The sequence below is a fragment of the Rattus norvegicus genome, chromosome 13, assembly GCF_036323735.1.
Source record: "Rattus norvegicus strain BN/NHsdMcwi chromosome 13, GRCr8, whole genome shotgun sequence".
Classification (NCBI taxonomy): Eukaryota; Metazoa; Chordata; class Mammalia; order Rodentia; family Muridae; genus Rattus; species Rattus norvegicus.
In genome coordinates, this window is record NC_086031.1 from 69,894,736 (window position 1) to 69,915,897 (window position 21,162).

Genomic DNA, 21,162 nt, shown 5'->3' on the forward strand with positions numbered 1-21,162 from the left:
TTTAAGGTTATACTTTAGTTATAATGAAATTCACCCCTTTTATCATCTGCTTCTACAGAGTGACATGAACTCTCAAGTATGCAATTGCCGTAGTTAGGACACTGGACAGGCTATGGAGACAGTTCATTTGGTAAAGCATGCCATGCACACATGAGAACCGCTGTAAGACCTCCAGCAGCCGAGGCCTTTTTTAGCTTGTTGTTTCAGATTGGCTAGGAAGAGACAGGGAGATACATGGAGATTGCAAAGAGGTGCTAAGGAACAACACCCGAGGATGTTGTTTAGCCTTGGCATGTATGTGCATACGTATGCACACATGTACACCTGTCCTGACCTTTCGATGCAGTAATTTCAATGGGATTTGAGCCTAGTGACAGAGAAGAACATTCGGGAAACCTTTTAGCTACATGTGCTGTGAAAGCACGGTACATTGTGGTGTTCCTGGGCCTAGTCCCACACTGTCTGTTAAACTGTGTTGCTTAATCTAGGGAAGCAGATGCTTAGCAAAGTGAACTGGTTAGTAATAATATTCCAGGAAGATTTGGGGTTGGAAATGTCTCAGATTAAATACTTTAAATCTATAAAGCATGAGCCAGGGAGGGCAGTTCTCCATCTCTCTCATACCAGAAAAGAAAGATTGACTGTCACACCAACGAAAGCACAGGAATGTGAAGGACCCTCTAGTTAATTTATAGGATTGCTTCTTTGTGTTCCTTTAGTGTTGTCTGTTTAGAAAAAAAACAGAACTATCTTCCTCAAAGTTGAAGTTAAAGTTGCTTAAACAATGGCCAATTTGTTCTGCATCTGCTGGGAATATAATACCCAGTCTGTGTGTTTGCTTTGTGCATCGGGTTGTGAGAGTGGTGAGGGTGGTGATGTACTGGTGTTATGAGGATGGCATGTGGTGATGCCGTGAGGACGTGTGTGGTGATGCTGTGAGGAGGATGTGTGTGGTGATGCTGTGAGGAGGATGCGTGTGGTGATGCTGTGAGGAGGATGCGTGTGGTGATGCCGTGAGGATGTGTGTGGTGATGCTGTGAGGATGTGTGTGGTGATGCCGTGAGGATGCGTGTGGTGATGCCGTGAGGATGCGTGTGGTGATGCCGTGAGGATGCGTGTGGTGATGCCGTGAGGATGTGTGTGGTGATGCCGTGAGGATGTGTGTGGTGATGCCGTGAGGATGCGTGTGGTGATGCCGTGAGGATGCGTGTGGTGATGCCGTGAGGATGTGTGTGGTGATGCCGTGAGGATGCGTGTGGTGATGCCGTGAGGATGCGTGTGGTGATGCCGTGAGGATGCGTGTGGTGATGCCGTGAGGATGTGTGTGGTGATGCCGTGAGGATGTGTGTGGTGATGCCGTGAGGATGTGTGTGGTAATGCTGTGAGGAGGATGTGTGTGGTGATGCCGTGAGGATGTGTGTGGTGATGCCGTGAGGATGCGTGTGGTGATGCTGTGAGGATGCGTGTGGTGATGCCGTGAGGATGCGTGTGGTGATGCCGTGAGGATGCGTGTGGTGATGCCGTGAGGATGTGTGTGGTGATGCCGTGAGGATGCGTGTGGTGATGCCGTGAGGATGCGTGTGGTGATGCCGTGAGGATGTGTGTGGTGATGCCGTGAGGATGTGTGTGGTGATGCCGTGAGGATGCGTGTGGTAATGCTGTGAGGAGGATGTATGTGGTGATGCCGTGAGGATGTGTGTGGTGATGCCGTGAGGATGCGTGTGGTGATGCTGTGAGGATGCGTGTGATGCCGTGAGGATGTGTGTGGTGATGCTGTGAGGATGTATGTGGTGATGCTGTGAGGATGCGTGTGATGCCGTGAGGACGTGTGTGGTGATGCTGTGAGGAGGATGTGTGTGGTGATGCTGTGAGGATGTGTGTGGTGATGCTGTGAGGATGTGTGTGGTGATGCCGTGAGGATGCGTGTGGTGATGCCGTGAGGATGTGTGTGGTGATGCCGTGAGGATGTATGTGGTGATGCTGTGAGGATGCGTGTGATGCCGTGAGGACGTGTGTGGTGATGCTGTGAGGATGTGTGTGGTGATGCTGTGAGGATGTATGTGGTGATGCTGTGAGGATGCGTGTGATGCTGTGAGGATGTGTGTGGTGATGCTGTGAGGATGTGTGTGGTGATGCTGTGAGGATGTGTGTGGTGATGCTGTGAGGATGTGTGTGGTGATGCTGTGAGGATGTGTGTGGTGATGCCGTGAGGATGTATGTGGTGATGCTGTGAGGATGCGTGTGATGCCGTGAGGACGTGTGTGGTGATGCTGTGAGGATGTGTGTGGTGATGCTGTGAGGATGTGTGTGGTGATGCTGTGAGGATGTATGTGGTGATGCTGTGAGGATGCGTGTGATGCTGTGAGGATGTGTGTGGTGATGCCGTGAGGATGTGTGTGGTGATGCCGTGAGGATGCGTGTGGTGATGCCGTGAGGATGCGTGTGGTGATGCCGTGAGGATGCGTGGTGATATTGCCTCAAGTCCTGCACTTATTTATCAGTGAGTCATGTGTGACTTCTCCTTTCCCTTCACCTTGACTACAGAGAGGTACAGAAAGCAGTCAACACTGCCCAGGGATTGTTCCAGAGATGGACGGAGCTTCTGCAGGGCCCCTCCGCAGCAACGAGGGAAGAGATCGACTGGACCACCAACGAGCTGAGGAACAATCTCCGCAGCATAGAGTGGGATCTGGAGGACCTGGATGAAACCATCAATATCCTTCTCTGTTGGCTGGGGGCGTAGGGACTTGGGAACCTGGGCAAGAGATAAGGTCTCATCCAGACGTTTAGAGCCACAGATGAGAGGCTGGCTTTTATAGTGATTGATCTGGCTTTTGTTGGTCATTACCCAGTGATCTCAGGGAGGACAGCCCTGTTCTTCCATGTGTGGTGAATCCTGCATTATCCAGGTTGCACAGGGCAGTGATCATCACTTTGGACCCTGGAGTCAGTCTGCTGGTGTCCAGTTTCTCATTCTACCATTGTAGAAGTGAAAGTAACCTTTTCCTCTCACACAGTAAAATATTAATACTTCCTGTATCTATGAGGGATTTTTCCTCACACACCAAACAGTTCTCCAGCAGACACCAGCTGAGTGTCCTATAGTTTTGAGACTATGTACCTGGAGATAGCATGGCATCCTGTAGCAGTCATTGCCCTATGTCAGATGCTGGGTGCAAACCCCAGGTTCTGACCTGTGCTTCAGACCCACTTCCTGTTTGTTTAGTTTTTCAAGAGCAGCCTGGAGAGCTCAGGGAAATGCATTGCTTACTTGTGCATGTATTAAAGTCTGTGTGTGGAAAAGATGCCCAGGGGAAGGTAGGCAGAAGAGCGTTGTGTGGTTTCCAGGAATGCCGCTCTGATGTGGCACTCCACAGGAACCCTGTCCACCTCAGGATTATTGATTAGGTCATTGGCTATTGTGATTAGCTCAACCTTTAGTCCCTTTCTCAACCCAGGGGTATGGGTGGCTAGAAATTCCTCTTACCAGTCACAGAGTTGGTTTGTTTGTTGATCGGAGGAATTGTGCAGGAGTCACCAGCCATTGAGTAGCGTATAGAATCTGGAGGCTTCAAGGGCCTTAGAAACTGTGCCAGAAACTGAGTTGAAATATATATTTGATACAGTGTCACAGCAGTGACTCTGGCTTTGGCCACATTAGTAAGCTTCTCTGTGCTTTAGTTTTCTCTTCAAAGGAACTCTAGGATAAAGAGAGTGCCCAGCTTAGGAATGCCAAGAGAGTTACATGCATCAAGAGCTTAAAATGGGCCTGCCCAGAGTGAATAAAGAATTACAATTGGGCTGGGATGTTCTTTGGTAATATAGCCCCTGATCCTAGCATGGGAGGACCAGGTTTCTGGCCCTGTAGAAACACAGGCATGCATTCATTGCTAGTAATGGTGTATACAAGCCAGTGGTACAGCCTGCTAGTTAGAGCTCAAAAGAAAATCTCTTCAAAGACTTCTCTACTTAAGTGATTATAAAATGCCACTGTCCATTGAGAAGCAGCCCATACCATGAAACCATGTTTGGTGAAAGCAGATCCAGTATGCTAAGTTATACAGTTCATACTGGGGGAAAACACTCAGGTCTGACTGATGAACTTGAGATCTGTTGATGCTAAATTGTGTAGCTTTCTGTTCTCTGCTGAAAAGTCTCTGTAAACAAAACTTTAGTTAGATGTTATGCTGGTTCAGTGTCTGAATTCTGCTTTGTGTTTTTCCTTGAAATAATGAATGCATCAAGGAAATCAGCTTCTACAAGGTTCACTCACTGGGCAGCATGGGCTTATAGGCCCTTGATATGCAGTGTTTAATTTCGTTCTAGAGACCACAGTACTTTTTCTTCATCATTATGGTACTTCTTACACTGTTATAGATGGTGCCTTTTATGTTACATAAAATGTGAGGGGATAGGATCAAAAGCAGTTTCAAGAGGATATTGTTCTGAGACAGACCGGGGCATGTAAGTTGTGAGGCAAGAAAACAGGAGAGGGCAGTAGGGACAGACAAGAACAGAGTGTAATGGTGCATTTGTCTGGAGTGCACAGAGGAGCTTTGCATGGTAACCAATTGTTTAAAAGACTATACAAATAAAATTTAAAAACCACAAGAAAAAGAAAATCGTTAGGCCTGGGCAGTGGTATCCACATGTAATCCTAGCACTCGGAAGGAGGAGGCAGGAGAATCACTGGTTAAGTGCCAACCTGGGCTTTATGGCTATGCAGTGAAATCTAGGCTAGCCTTGACTGCACAGTCTGTCCTTGTCTCAAAGAAATCATGAGATAAAGGACAAAAGTTTTGGTCTTCATCATTCAGCAATTGTTTTTTGAGTGTTCTGTCCATGGAACATTTTCTTGGTTTTTAAGGTTAGGTCAAAAGAAACTGTAGCTACCCGGCCTCCTGGGATTAGGAGTGAGAACAGATCACAGTAATGACGAGGATAATGTCCAGGCTATGAGAGAGAACACAAGGACTTTGAGTCAGGGCTGGGGCTAAAGAGGTCAAAGGCAGCTTCTCTGAGGAAGGCTTGATATCTTCAGGTTGAGGAAGAGGATTACCATATCGGCATAAGAAAGAATTTTGGAATGACAAACTAAAAAGTTTGCAAAAGCTGTCTGTGATGACTGATTCCAGCACTGGGCTGAGGCAGGTTAGCACGACAAGTTGAAAGCCATGCTACCTAGTGAGTTCCAGGACACTCGATTCCCTGCATCAGCTAATCAGGAATCCCAGAAGGATAGACACACATGTTGGCAAACACCAGGAAGGTCTTAGCTGACCTATGGTCAGTTAGCCATGAATTTATGGTGAGCCCCATAGGTCTTTTCTCCCCCTCCACACTCTCCCATGCTTTCAGCCCAGCTACATTCCCAGCCTGAGAGACAGGTAGCCTGGAACTCAAGATCCTCCGTCCTCCCATGTGCTGGGATGATAGGTGTGTTCCATCCCGCCCAGCCAGCAGAGGCTGTTTTTAACTTGTCAGGTCATCTCTGTCTTGGGGCAAAGGGATCTTCTCATAGCTGTGGTTGGAGAAAAGGTTTAGGGATGTTCTGTGAAGTTGAGTGTTTTCAGGAGGTTTGGGTTATTTCATTCCTTGTGTCTCAGTGCCCTTGGCTTACCGGGATGCCATCTGGTTTTTGATGGTGCTGCTGTTTTGCCTTAATTTGTTGGCTACGCATAGTTGAAGCAAATCCTAGAAAATTCAACCTGGATGCGACTGAATTGAGCATAAGAAAAGCCTTCATCACAAGTACTCGGCAAATTGTCAGGGTAAGGAACTCGCCTTGCTGTATTGTCCATGCAAGAGATAGACACACTGGTGAGACCCCCTCCCTCAGTCACTGCCCAGCAGGTTGACTCTGAAACAACCTTTCAGCATGAACTTAATGCCAGTGTCTCTTATTCCACGTCTGTGATTGGGGGATTGACTTTGAATATTGTCTGGGTTGTTAGAATGAGAATGACATAATAAACGACTGGCTGGAAGGTTACGCTAACAGCCTGATCTACTTGCCTGTGTCTCTAACTTCCTTAAAATAGAGATTTTAAAACAAAACAAAAGCAAAAACAAAAAACTTCTTAATGTGCTCTATTTCTGGACAAAAGCAAAGCCATTTAGTTTCCTGATTGACTGGTAATCGTGCATTGTTAGAGTGGCTCTTCCCTGGGCTTGGCTGGTGCAGTCCCTACCATCTGAGTTGCTTCTGGAACTCCTACCACACTATGACTATTGCCATACAAGTGCCTGACAGCCTCCCAGGAGTTACCCAGAGCAGGCAAGCCAACAGTGGCATGTAAAAACAAGCCGTTGAGTGGACACATTTGTAGTATGAAATTATTAAGAATACTACCCACTATAGAGGATAAAAGAGAAAAATACAGGTTAGGTAAAAATCTTGTGTCATTCAGATGTCTTTTATACTTTGAAAGTATATGGCTAAGCCGCTTGATTAGCATAACTAAATGTAAGAGAAGCAGCTGCCATTGACATATGTACTTGAAAGTAGCTTCCTTGAAAGAAGCTTTCCCAAGAGAAAGACTTGGGATCAGACCAGTGCTGACATATGGCAGGAACCTTGCTTAGTGTTTGCCAGAGACTTTCATCGTGTGATTTCCTCTCCACACAATCTCAAATGGTAGATCATCACTGAACTTTTTGCTTGTCTTTTCTTTCAGTCAGCAGTTGGCCATTCTCTGTACATATAACTAAATTGTTTATAATAAGCTCACATGTAATAGAGCAGAAACCTTTTTTGACTTCAGGTGCCCCTAGAAACAATGAGTGCTTGGCCTCAACATTCTGACTTTCTGGGCAGTTGTAAATACTGCTCTGCTAAGCACATTGCTAGATGACATCTTTTGTGTGTAATTCCCGAGTCATTTTATTTACTTACTTAGACACGTTCCCACTCTGTAGCCCACACTGGCCTCAGACTCATGGGGATCTGCTTGTCTCAGCTTCCCAAGCACTAGTTTTGCAGGTCTGAACCCCCACATCTGGCTGTCTGAGCCTACCACGTGTGTGCTGCACGTGCCAGCACCAAGTGCTCGTGAGCGCTGACCTGTTCCAGACCTCAGTTCCTCCTCAAACACAGTTTTCCTTCCCTCCTTGCTTCTGCTGTCCCATGATCTGTCCCTCAGCTCTCCGTTCTCTTCTTCCCTCCCTTTTTCTGTAATGGCTTTTCTGAAGGATGCTACTGTTGACCTAATACTTCACGGTGCCTCACTGTCAAGTGTATAGTCTTTAATCAGTGCATTTATTCTTTCTGTAAGGTGACACTTGTGAGTTTTGAGAGTTGGAATTCAAAGATCTCTGTATATTGAAAATTAAATTATGACTGGAAGTAGATCCTAAAGTTCACTTCATTTTTCTTTTTTTTTTTTTTTTTTGGTTCTTTTTTTCGGAGCTGGGGACCGAACCCAGGGCCTTGCGCTTCCTAGGTAAGCGCTCTACCACTGAGCTAAATCCCCAGCCCCTCATTTCATTTTTCTTATCTTCCTCTTTTTTTTTTTTTTTTTTTTCTAGACAGGGTCTCTCTGTGTGTCTCTTGACTGTTTTAGAACTCGCTCTCTAGACCAAGCTGGCCTCAAAATCAGAGATCCACCTGCCTCTGCCTCCTGAGTGCTGGGAGTAAAGTTGTGGGCCGCCACTGCCTGGCTGAAGTTCATTTCTTAATATTTGAAAATCTGCTTAAAGTGCATCTTAGAATTACTTTAAATCATAGCAGTACATCAGAAGCTTACTGTCCTTACAGAGCAAGAGACCTAAACTACACTCACTGCCCTCAACTGACCGCTTGGTGGATTTACTAGTTTTGTTTTCAATTACTCCCTGCCCCCACCTTTGGGAAACTGTTAGTATTTGGCACAGCTGGAGTAATTAACCAAACTTTTGTTGACTTGGTTTTAATAACTTTAATTGAAAGTCTTCCAGAAAAGAAGGAAATAACAGTAGAGTCACCTTGATTAAAAACAGGAGTTGCATGGCTTGGCCTTAGTGTGTCCAGCTGAAGAGATTGCAGGCGCTTGGTAGAAACTGTGGAGAAGGGGTAGGGAGTAGCAGATTTGGGAAATGGGACAAGGCAGATTTTACAGGAGGACTTTGAGATCACAGGCTTAGCCAGCGTTGGTCCTACTGACCTTTGTTTACTGGCCTACTTTTTGTTCTCTTCAGAATGCCATGTCTAATTGCTGTATTTACATCACTTCCATCCTTCCTTCTTTCTTCCCACTTCAACTCCTTTGTCCCCTACTTGCTCTAAATTTGTGACTTCTTCTTTATTTATTATTACTGTTACACACATACACACACACATACACACACACATACACACACACATATATATACACATATTTGCTTATATATGTGCACACATATGAATATTTTAAGTGCAACCTGCTGTTTCCATTTCATGTTCTTTATGTGTATAGTTGTTTAGGGCTGACCTCCTAGGATTGGATAGCCCATCACAGGGCTTGTCCCTGGAGAAGACTAGATCTCCTTCTCAGAGCCAGTCATAACCTGTAGATCTTTCATCTAGGAGTGGAGCTTGTGACACGTCCTGCATCCACACTATGGTATCAGCTGGTGTTGCCATTGTGCAGGTCTTGTTCATGTCCCTGTTATTTACCAAAGACAGTTTCTCATAGCAGACATCCTGGTCCTCTCCTCTGACTTTTCAGTCTCTCCACCATTTCTTCCAAGATGTTCCCTGAACTTTTGGTGTAGGGTTTGTGTTTGTCATAGAAGTATTGATAGGGGATGGACAACCCATAGTCAATTGCTCTGTATTTTAACCAGTTGTGGCTTCCTGTAATGGCCTCTGTCTGTGGCAAAAGAAGCTTCTCTGGTGAGAGTGGGAGTTATGCTTATCAGTGAGACTGAGGGTGAGCATTGAGAAAGCTTGGGGAGTTATACTGGTTTAAGGAAGTTATTACCCCCCTTTTTTGGGGGGGAGGCAGGGTCTCATTACATAGCCCTGGCTTCCTGGAACTCACTATATAGACCGGGCTAGCCTTGAACTCAGATCCACCTGCTTCTGCCTCTGAAGTTTTGGGATTAAATGCATGAGCTGTCACATATTCTAATATGATTGAATCACTTTGTCAGGCAGAGCAGTCAGTGATAAACAAAAACCTTTTGTCTTTTCTGTGAAGAAGCAAATCCTTCTTCTGTATGATTTGTGTGTGAGGTACTTATGCACATTAGTGTTAGGTACTTGTGCACACTAGGCATACACCTTGAACTATGGCAGAACCCTTCTCCCAGGTGACTTCCTGATTAATATTCATTAGCCATGAATTTTAACTCTTCCCTTGTTTAAAAAGTTGCTAAGTTCCAAGGCTGTCCAATTTTTATTAAGTCTTCCTGGTAATTTTTATCTGAAAAAGTAAGTTTTAGTTATTATGTAAAATAGTCCCCTCCTACCCCCCACCTCCTTTTCCTTTGGCACCCAGGTCCTCATGCACACAGGGTGAGCGCTCTAGCACTGAGCTACATCCTGGCTCGTCTGTAGCCAGCTGATTAGTTTTGCACCATGGAGTCCTCTGTTCAACAGCCATCATAGGGAACAGGTCTGTTTTGGAGATAGCCCTCAGGTGACTTTGGTTACTCAGGCAGTTTAGTGCGTTTAGTTTTGCAGCATATTCTGGGAGGTCAGTGAATAAGACACCAGGAAACCTGAGGTGCAGGCTAGGCTCTGACCTTGATAGATTCTGTCACAAGTCAGTAAGCCTTGTTGGGCTTCCTTTGTATCAATAGAACAGCCCTTGTTAACATTCTCTGGTTTTTAACTTTGGAAGGAAAATCGGAACTATACTGCACCCTGTACCCAACAGTCCACAGTGTTTCACCCCAAGAAATCGCAGAAATGCCTTCGGTTAGTCTACAAGGTTCAGATGAGCATTAGATATACAGACGACCTGCGGACGAGGGGCCGTGAGTAGGAGCACTGGGACCCACAGTACCTCATTCACTCAGCTTGGAGACAGCTGACGTGAAGACAGGAGCATAAATAGCCAGGACGTTCCGTGTTCCTGGCAGATGGATCATGTTTTATTGGGACTAACTGCTGATCCTAAGCTTCAAGTGTTAGAAAGAGGATGAGTAATTTTGTTTTTGGCATGATAGATTGTTACAAGATGTTTAAGACTGTTTAGTAACACAGCTTAAAATTCCATATCCCAGTGTGAAGGTGATCTCCCATGCGGTGTCTGGTGACTAGCCTGCATAGATAAAATGCCATCCACACACGAAAGCTGTGCTCCACTGCGGTAGTGAGCGTGTATAATATGACCTCACACAGCTGCTGAGAGAATGCATCCACCACACACACACACACACACACACACACACTGCATACACACACACATACACACACACTTCACACACACACACACACACACACACACACACACACACACACACCAGGCTTCCCACAGTGCCCCTACACTCTGAACACACATACACACACATATATACACACATTCACAGATACACACACTCCCTCCTTTCCTCTTATCAAATAAAAACTTTAGGAATCTGAGATTAAAAAACATTTCATTCATCTATTGCATTTTTTAAAGGATTTATTTTTATTTATATGAGTACATTGTAGCTATCTTCAGACACACCAGAAGAGGACATTAGATCCCATTACAGATGGTTGTGAGCCACGTGTGGTTGCTAGGAATTGAACTCGGGTCCTCTGGAAGAGCAGCCAGTGCTCTTAACTGCTGAGCCATCTCTCCAACTCCATCTATTGCATTTTTATTGAAGAAAATTAAGAGCAGCTTTTTTTTTTTTTTTTTTATTAACTTGAGTGTTTCTTATTTACATTTCGAGTGTTATTCCCTTTCCCGGTTTCCAGGCAAACATCTCCCTAATCCCTCCCCCTCCCCTTCTTTATGGGTGTTCCCCTCCCCACCCTCCCCCCATTACCGCCCTCCCCCCAACAATCACGTTCACTGGGGGTTCAGTCTTAGCAGGACCAAGGGCTTCCCCTTCCACTGGTGATCTTACTAGAATATTCATTGCTACCTATGAGGTCAGAGTCCAGGGTCAGTCCATGTATAGTCTTTAGGTAGTGGCTTAGTCCCTGGAAGAAGAGCAGCTTTTTTTATAAGAGGAGGAGGAGCCTGTGCTCACATAGCCCGAGTCCGCACCGTGTGTGACTCCCCTTGATGCAGAGCTGGGGCCTCATTGGTAAACCAGCACAGGTTTACCCAAGAGCACACTGTGCTTGCTGCTATTGAAATGTGAACAGTTCTGTTTGAAAGGTGAAAACGTCCCTCCAGCCTGAAATGCACTCTCTATTTTCTGGGGCTGGAGAGATGGCTTAGTGGTTTAGAGCACTGACTGCTCTTCAGAGGGTAGGAGCTCCGCTTTCTAGCTCCCTCATGGTGACTCTGCAGTCCCAGGGGATCTGACACCCTCTTTTAGCTTCTACAGGCACGAGAGACACAGGGCGCATAGACATGCATGCAGACAAAACACCCGCACACATTGAAGACAGAAGTAAGATGACAGATTTTTTTTTTAAATCACTTTCTAGGCTTTGGAACACAAAACTCTTATTAAGAAATGACATGATATCCTGTAAATTTTTCTCCAAGTTTATTGCTGAGCGTGTCTAGCATGCGTGGTGTCTTGGGTTAAATCCTCAGACCCATCAGAGAGAGAGAAGGAGAGTAAAGAAAAAGGGAGGAGAATGTATTGTGACTTGGACCTGGTGCCTTAGCACTTCAGAGGGGAAGGCAGGAGGATCGAGTTTAAGGCCAACCTGGGCTACATAGTGAAAACTGTCTGACAACAAACAACAACACAGGTGTCTGCAAATGCAGATCGATGTAGTCGGCCTGTCCAACTGAAATGCAATGCGAACCACTTAGTCTAGTGGCCACATTTAAACAAGAAACAAGTGAGTTTAATATACTTTATTTAACTTAATATACTCAAAAGATTATCCTTTGAACACATAGCAAATATAAGAAATATTAGAGGTTAAAGTTTTTTAACTTGTTATACTAAAAACTCTGAATTTTCAGTTCAGGTGTAAAGTTTTTATTGAAAATAACTTAGCCATTATTTAAACTTTATAAAACTTGTAATTGGAAAGTAGATTTAGAAACCCATTTTTTCTGAGTATGCTTAAAAGTTTTTTTTAACCAGTAAATGAATTTACATTTTAGTCAGTTAAAATAATGTACTGACCTTGTTTGAAGTGATCAACAACTACAACTAGTTTGAAGTGATCATATGTGGTATCCATAATATATGTCCATATATAGTCACCTCAATGGCCTCCCTGTGAGACGCTATTGTAAATGTATGGAGGAAATAGAAGTTCAGCAAGCTGCCCAACTTAGCCCGTTATCTAAGAAGCATTGCTACGTCTTGAACTCAGTTCAGTTGGGAAACTGCTGGTAGACTGCTGGTGGGCTGGTGAGCCTCCCATGTTTGGTCTGCTTTCAGAAAGAAGCCTCCTGATAAGCAAGGCGCCTGTCCACATACTGTAGGGTCTGGGTCTACTCTAAGTTCTTCCCCTTTATTTGGACATACGCCTCATTCCTACTTTTATATTATAAATGACACTGCAGAATTTTTTTTACCTGTCTGTTTTATTGGAGTCAAGGAAGTGAATACTCTTAAATTGTTTGATACAAAACAACAAAATTCATTTTCAAAGAGTTTGTCCTGTTACCATCCATGGTAGTTTCTAAAACACTCTATTGACATACAAAAATAGAGAAAAGGTCACCGATCCTAAGCATTCAATTTGATGCATTTATTAATGGGATAGTCCACTTGAACAGCATCTGGAAGCATAACCCGACCAGGCGTTCTCAGGCACCTGTTGCAGGTGTGTTCAAGTCATTACCCACCTCTGCCATCCAGCTTTAGACCGTGAACAAATTCCACACACACCGTTTGAAGGCTAAGGTGCTGCTTTTTCCGATTCCATTGTGGAAGTGAGATGCTCATTGTTGTTTTAGAAAGACTGTTGTTACAACATTGACAAACTGGAAAGATAGCGTTCTCTCATTACTAATGTACATTAAGTAAATGTAGCTTCTGGGTTGACTAACTGTTACCTTAAAGTGCTGCAGTTGACAAGTAGGGAGTTCTGCAGTCCAGGGTGGGAATGGCATCTTGTTTTGAGGTTTGTAGAATTTGTATGTGGCAGCGGTTCTCAGGTTTCAGTGTTAAGATTCCCCAGAGAGACTTGTTAAACTGTACCATAAAGCGTCTTGGGCATAGGTCAGGTTGGGGCCCAGAGAAGCACACATTAGTAACCCCTTGGGGATCTGAGTCAGGTAAGTGCACTCCAAGGGGCTGAGCCATGTCACATGCTGCATGCTTGGCATATTAGATGCCAGCGAGTCTGTGTTGAATGACTGTCCTGTACTTTGAAAGTTGAAGCCAGGTGGCTATTCAGAATTAATTACAGTCAGAAATGTAAAGCCATGGCACAGCTGATCCAGCACTCACTTGCCATGGTTCTTGGTACCTGGCTGGGTATGAGGGTGCAGACCTTCAATCCCAGGACAGGGAAGCAGGGGCAGGCCGATCTGTGATTTCAAGATTAGCCAGGCTGCATATAAGTTAAGAATTAACTCCATTATAGTAAGAATTTAAGTGGCTCATATTTAATGAAAATTTGCTTAAATATATTATCTACCACTATAGTCACTGGTTTTTTTCTATACATTATTTTTGATAATATTTTAGAAATTCACTGGTGTTAGAAATAGTCTGTTTTGTAATGAATGCACTCAGAACTGAGCATGCAAGAATGTATGGTAAATGCACTTTAAGAAGCACAGGTTTTATGAGCGTTTTAGAGGATGCTAGTCCTTGAACACAGGCCTTTGGCTTTTACCCTCCTGCTGTCACTTATTGGCTGTGTGACTTTGTGAAAGTATCAGTCGTTCTGGACCTAGGCCCCCTCAGCTGAGAACAGATGTTATCAACTCCTGTGGCTCAGGGAAGTTAGGAGAGCCCTGGTTCTGACTACTTTTTGCCTTTCTCATTTTAATTAAATGTAGTATCTTCATTACCTGTTTTTAAGGGAAAGCCTTGCCTACTTGAAACTGAAAATAAAAGCCAAAGAATGCTATTGTTTGCTTAAAGATAACCAATCACTCGAGTGTTCTGCCTATATGGAAAATACTGCCCATGGCTTCCTTACGGCATATCTCTCTTGTTTTCTGTCTCATCAGGACATGAAGGATCAGATGTCAGCTTCATCTGTGCAAGCGTTGGCAGAAAGGAAAAACAGACAGGTGAGAAAGTGTCAGAGTGAAAGTGTCCATTAAAGAAATGTCCCACTAGATACCTGAAGTTGGAAATTGCTGACCATCCGAGGCTTATGTGATGGAGAACGAGACCTGTATACACTGGTGGGGGAGGGGGAGGGGCATTGTGGAAGTCTTGTTGGTTAGTCCCTGCTCTTAGTACTTGCTACTGTAACAAAATCCTGAGCCAATCAGCTTATGGGGAAGAGAAGAGGGGTTTATTTTGGCTCAGTTTGGCAAGCCATGATTGGTCAGTCCCAGTGCTTCACTCCATGATTGGTTAGCCCCAATGATTTGGCATGTGCAAGACACAGGACATAAAACTTAATCACTTAAAAAAAATTTAAAAAAACCCTTTTTATACACTATATTTTGTTAATATTGTTTCCCTTCCCCAACTTTTCTCAGATTCCCCCTTCCTTACCCACCTCATTTCATATTCTTTCCCTCTCATTTTTTTCTCTAAGTACAATGCCTTTGTTTTTCTTTTTAAACTTTTTATTGATTTTTTGTGAATTTCATTTCATGCACCCAGTCACACTCATCTCCTGTCCCATCATATCTTCCCTCTGCCCTTGCAACCTCCCTGAAAAGAAAATTAAAAAAACAATCAACTAACATACCCCTTCCCCAAATAAATATCTCATTGTGGAAGCTACAGTGTGTCACAGTGTGTCCCACAGAATACTCTTTTGTCCACACTTCTTTACTTGCAAATGTTCATTGCAATGAGTCTGATTCGAGGCCTCTGGCTTCAAATACTGATCCTCTCTGGGACTCCTCTCAGATATCCTGTTGTTGCCTTGTGTCGTGGAGATCCTACAGCTTTGGATCTGAAAGACCGGCCCTTCACATGCTCCAGCAGATCATAGATGGTGTAGATGTTGGGGTGGGCCAGCTCAAAGCCCTGGATCTGGGCCTGGGTGGTAGCTGAGTTGGTCAGTCTGCCAGTTCTCCTGCACCCACACTTCTACAAAGCCACAACTGGCAAGAGGCAGGGCCAGCTCTCCCACTCTCAGATTTGGCCATCGGTGACAGCACAGGCCACAATATCACCATGGCCTCCAGTGGCAGGTAGCAGGGCAAGCTACTCACCTCAGGCTGTTTCTCTCCACCTTCAGTTCCATTTCTCTTTGTAGTGCTCAAACCATTACATTTCTCTTTTTCTTCTAGCTCTCCACCACATGCTTACACTTCAGAGTGGCTCCTGCTTTTGGCAGGTCTCTGGGTTTCTTCCCTTCTCTCTTAAAAAACAAAACAAAGAAAACAAACAAACAAAAAAAGCTGGGCTGAGGGGTTGGGGATTTAGCTCAGTGGTAGAGCGATTGCTTAGGAAGCGCAAGGCCCTGGGTTCGGTCCCCAGCTCCGAAAAAAAGAACCAAAAAAAAAAAAAAAAAAAAAAAGCTGGGCTGGAGAGATGGCTCACTGATTTAGAGCACTGTGTGCTCTTCCAGAGGTCCTGAGTTCAATTCCCAGCAACCACATGGTGGCTCACAACCATCTGTAATGGGATCTGGTGCCCTCTTCTGGCCTGCAGGCATACATGCAGGTGGAATGTTGTATGCTTTATACATAATAAGTAGATCTTTAACAAACCAAAACCAAAAAAGCAAGCACAAGAAAGCACACACAAACCCATTTTATGTTGGTGCACTACCCCTGAGAATGTGGCCTGCCCTGGATTGTGACTCGTGATGCCTAGTGTCGCTCTTTTGAACTAATTTTCATTCAGCCATCATCATTTGGTGACCATTAGCTGTTTGTTTGGGGCATGGGACTTTGTGCCCACTTCCTCTTCTCCATGCTGGGATTTTGTCTGGTCTGAACCTGTGCGGACCTTGTCCATGTGCTGTAGACACTGAGCTGGTGTGAGCATCACCCCTGCTGTGTCTAGGGAATGCAGTTTCCTTCCCGTATCTCTGGCTCTCACGGTGTTCTTCGGCACACAGATGCCTGTGTTGAGTGGAGGGTGTGATTCAGACATCCCAGGCAGAACTAAGTGCTCCAAAGTCTTAGGCACTGCACGCTGTCCAGGCATGGGTCTCCTTGTGCTAATTACCTTCTGCTGCAAGAGGACACTTCTCCAGTGAGGGTTCATCAGTGCGCAGATCTGTGTGTATTAGCAACACTGTTAAAAGATTCCATTACTCTCTGGAGTGCCACGGGCTGGGATTTACCACATGGCCTTTGGCAGACATTTAGACAAATCTTAGCTTCTAGCCAACTCTTCTCAACACTGCCACCACCTTCCAGTTCATGTGTTCCTGGCCACTGGGCCCCACAGCACCTCCTCCTCACTGTGTGTCAGGAGTCTGCTAAGGGTCTTAATTACTTACAGGCTGTGGGACTCAGGGTCCTTGAAAATGGCATGGTTACGCTTGAATTTTAATGTAGCCAGGTGGTTGCTCCTACGTCTAGGATGGCTACAAATTCAAGGCCAGTCTGGGTGCACATAACTAACGTAAGCTTAGCTCCGTCCTGGAAGTATAGTGACACTGTCTCAAAACTAAACACACGAATGAAATTGATGGGGACATTTGAGAAGTCTTCAATATCTTTCAAACCTATGAATATATTTGTTTGTTTGTTTAAGACGGGATCTCTCTACATAGCCCTGGCTGACCTGGAACTCACTATATAGATCAGACTGGCTTATGAACTCACAGAGATCCACCTGCCTCTGTTTCCCAAGTGCAGGGATTAAAAGCGTAGGCCACCACTCCTGACTGCATGGTTTTAAGGAGGGGGTTGTTTTTGCCTTGAGACAGGGTTTGCTATTCATGTAGCTATGGCTGGCCTATGCTTATCCTGAAAATAAAAATTAAAAAAATCATCCTACCCTAGCTTTCGGAGTGCTGGGATTACAGACATGAGCCACCATGCCTGGTTCCTTTTATGAAAGAGACTCTTTCGAGCTGGAGGTGGCTCTGCAGTCACAAGTACTTGCGGATCCTCCAGAGGATGGAGACCTGAATTCAGCTTTTAGTGTCCGTATCAGGCACACACAGCTGCCTGTAACCCTAGCTCCGGGAACCCATGACCTTCGTTCACATGCACAGACCATGCAGACACACACACTAACACAATATTAAAACTAATAAAGTGGAAACTCCTTTCTAACTGTTAAAATATAATCCTTAAAAGATGGGCAGCTGCCACCTGAAACTTAAACTTCGAATTTAAGTTCTCATTTTTGTCTTTTTTGCTTGTGTTTGCTTTGGTTGTTTTCATTGTTCTTACTTACTTCCTTACCTCCTCCTCTTTGTGTGTGTGTGTGTGTGTGTGTGTGTGTGTTATAGCTAGGAAAAGCTATCAGCGAGCTTATCCCATCTACCTTGAGCCCTTCAAAGAAGCTAGGGAGTGGCTAAGGTGACTTTTACCTCATGGTACACACTTTTACCTTTGGCACACACTTAGACAGACCTTAGCTAGCCTGCCCGAACTCTGTTCTCCACCACTTCCTCTCATCTTCCCCCAACCACTCTCCTTAGGAGTAGGATCCATCTGTGAGACTCATCTGGAGGTCTTGAAAATACCTTCTTGATGTTCTCAAACCGTCTACCAGACACCAACCTGCACGCCCATATCAAAGCCTGGTCCAGGTTTGAGGACTGTTTGACTTGGTCAGTAATAGCTCCCGGTTTCTCCTGACTGGCTGTCCTTGCTCACACAGGCGCTACTAGGAGATAGCAGCAGCCAGAATTGGGATGCTGGAGTGACGGATCGATATGGGCGCCTTGATCGGGAGCTGCAGCTGGCCAACTCCCATTTCATCGAGGAGCAGCAGGCACAGCAGCAGGTACCTGAGAACAGTGGTCAGGGACCGGAGGTAGCAGGGAGGGAGCCTCCCTGACTCTTCCACTAGCCACAGGCGTATTCCCTAATGACAAGCAGCTTAGACCTGAGCTGTCATATGCTGGTTGTCAGGTGTGTAACAGTTGTATACACCATTTAAAATCTTGAGAGCATGGTGTCCAAAAGAACTACTTGATCAGATCTCGGGAAAACCGAGCTGACATCTAAACCAGCAAGGTCAAGATCTGCAGGGTTTGGTGTTGCTGTTGTTCTGAGATAGGTTCTTGCTGTGCCGCTGTGGCTGGGTGGCTGGCCTCCAACTCAGGGAGAGTTTAAAAGTGTGTGCTGCTCCAGCTAAGGCCAGGGAGTTTGAAAAAGGAAACTCCCTCTTCCCCAACTTATTTGTTCATTCAGCTTTTTTTTTTTTTTTTTTTTTTTTCTGTTTTTCGGAGCGGGGGACCGAACCCAGGGCCTTGCGGTTGCTAGGCAAGCGCTCTACCACTGAGCTAAATCCCCAACCCACCATTCAGCTTTTTATTTAACAAAGATACTTTCAGAAACACCGAGTTCTTGTTCTCTCCATTGAAAGCCGTTGGTTTGTTTCATTCTACATAAAAACAGTTGCTGTGACAGAGGTTGAGACATTGAAGGAAAATAAACTTAATTATCTCCATGTTGTTGCATTCATTTATTTATGTATTTATTGTTATGATTTTATTGAGCCAGAGTCATGCTGTGTAGTCCAGGCTGACCTCAAACATTCTGTCCCAGCTTCCTGTGTGTTGAGATCGTAGGGCTGAGGCACCCTCGCCAGCTTGGGTTGTTGCTTTTACATATTGCTATGCTAGTAAAAGCCGGCTAACCATGACCTTATGGATCAGGATATGAGAATCAGCTGTCCGTTCACACTTTGGTTGATAAATACTGCTTTATGCTTATATGTAGGCTTTGTGTTTCTTTGTTCTTTTTATGTTATGTTGGCCTAACTAGTTGTTTGCTCTCAAAATGTTACAGTGAAGCAAAGTTTTTAGTAGAGAATAAGGGAACCACAGCCCAATTGAAAGTATGTCCTTGTCAGCCAACAGTTGCTTTGAGGTAACTTACTGTCCTTGAAGAAGAAGAAAAGGACTCTATGCAGTCCTCTCACAACCAGAGATCTGCTAGGCTGTCTTTCACTGACACTGTGGCAGTGTGTTGTGGACAGAGCCCTTGATCTTGGCAGTGGGCTTCCTCTTCCTAACCAACCCCTGATGTGGTGGTCATATGCTTCTGTGCTTTTGGCATTGTCTGTTCCCTTACTGGACCGCAGCCAAGCAGAGTAAATCTCTCTTGGTGGTTTCGAGCCCCGCTGACTGTTCACACGTTGGATCAGCAGGGGTAGCAGTGGCTTGACAATCCAGGCTTTAGAGCAGTGTGTTCTCAGAGGCAATGGTCTGCTGCTTTGATTTCTGGGCTTTGCTTTTGAATGTGAATTGTCCCAAGCTGGCAAAGAAGCTAGCAGCTGCTGGAGTGCTGGGCTTGGAACCAGGTAAGATGGATTTTAATTGCTTATTTCCGTGTCTCTGGCACCAGTTGATTGTGGAACAGCAGGATGAGCAGTTGGAGCTGGTCTCTGGCAGCATCGGGGTGCTGAAGAACATGTCCCAGCGCATCGGAGGGGAGCTGGAGGAACAGGCAGTGTGAGTAGTGCGATGCCCGTATCTGCAGTGACGCTGATTGAGCCCCTCAAAGCCTAGCAGTGAATTATATGGCTGCTACCGAGAAAAGCTACTGAATGTATGGTTGCAGTTTTTACTTTGTTGCTCCCTCAAAGAAGCAAATCTACCAGATAAAATTTACAGCTGTGGTTTAGGCAAAGCTGTTACTTTAAAAACCCTTTCAAAGATACTAAGGTCTGAGCAGGTTCTTGAGGCAGAGTTAGGAATGGGAAGCAGATAGAGCTGTGACCTCTGGAGGCAGTGCCCAGAAGAGGATGACGGGCATGAGGATGGCATTAGAACTCCTGACTGTCATCCCTTCCAGTACCCTACTGCATTAACATAAATCAGATCATAAGAGAACATTCACATTTTATTTTAATTAGCACAAGCAATCTTACCTCTCAAAACAAAGGGGGAAAAAACATGGGCTGGAGAGATGGCTCAGTGGTTAAGAGCACTGGCTGCTCTTCCAGAGGTCCAGGGTTCAATTCCCAGCAACCACATGGTGGCTCACAACCATTTGTAATGGGATCTTCTGGTATGTCTGAAGACAGCTACAGTGTATTCACATACATAAAATAAATAAATCTTTTAAAAACCATAACTCTTTAAAATTGTTTTTGCTGAAGAACCTGTCTTTTACACTGTACAGTAGGAAATGTATACACAGCTTTCTTGAAGGCTGCCGTGTCATATAGCAATTCTACTTGTTTCCCGGGTGAGCGGGGATGTCTACCTAGATGTCTCAGGGTACTCCAGTCTAGTGTTTATTGTTACATGTGGTTGTTAACAGCTCTTCCTGGTCACGTAGTCTGCACCAAACTGTCCAGGAGGCCCTGGGGAGGCAGGAGAGAGCAGGACAGACTCTGCCTGCCATCAGAATGCTTTCTGCTTCCCAGGACTGCACATATTGTACAAATGAAGGACGTGGGCCCGGGGTGGCAGTGGGGAAAGAGAGCCATTGTCACTGTGGAAGACCAGTTCAGCTGACTAGAGAGCCCTGCCTTTTCCAAGAAAGAGGGCCGGCTGAAACCTGTGGGATAGTCAGAATATAGGTGGGTGAGAAAGAGCCAGTGACTCTGTAGAGATGCATGTAGCCGTGTGTGCAGGAGGGAGGAAGCCCCTGGGGAGACTCAGAGGGGCAAGTGTGCACACACACAACAAGGTTTTCAGTGTCTGGCCTGGGGAGAAGGGGAGCGGAAGTCCTGTGGGGGGGGCGGTCAGAGGGCAGCAGGTGAGGCTTGTCAGCGTGATGAGAAGGCGGGACTTTCCCTTTTCAGTGTGCAGGACGGGCAGGGAGGTAGTGTTTGAAGTGATGGCTTGAGCGGGTGCTGGGTTTTAGATGATATACTGGAGTGGAGCCAGGTGGC

At 45.3% G+C, this 21,162-nt stretch overlaps 1 protein-coding gene across 1 annotated transcript in view; it reads left to right on the plus strand.

The window, feature by feature from the left end:
* The window catches only part of Stx6 (syntaxin 6), a 46,249-nt gene that overhangs the window by 12,089 nt on the left and 12,998 nt on the right, over positions 1–21,162 (plus strand). The window contains exons 2-6 of the mRNA NM_031665.2: positions 2,545–2,714; positions 5,677–5,771; positions 14,223–14,285; positions 17,971–18,096; positions 19,665–19,771. Of these exons, the coding sequence (NP_113853.1) occupies positions 2,545–2,714; positions 5,677–5,771; positions 14,223–14,285; positions 17,971–18,096; positions 19,665–19,771 (561 nt within the window). The remainder of the gene's footprint in view (positions 1–2,544; positions 2,715–5,676; positions 5,772–14,222; positions 14,286–17,970; positions 18,097–19,664; positions 19,772–21,162) is intronic.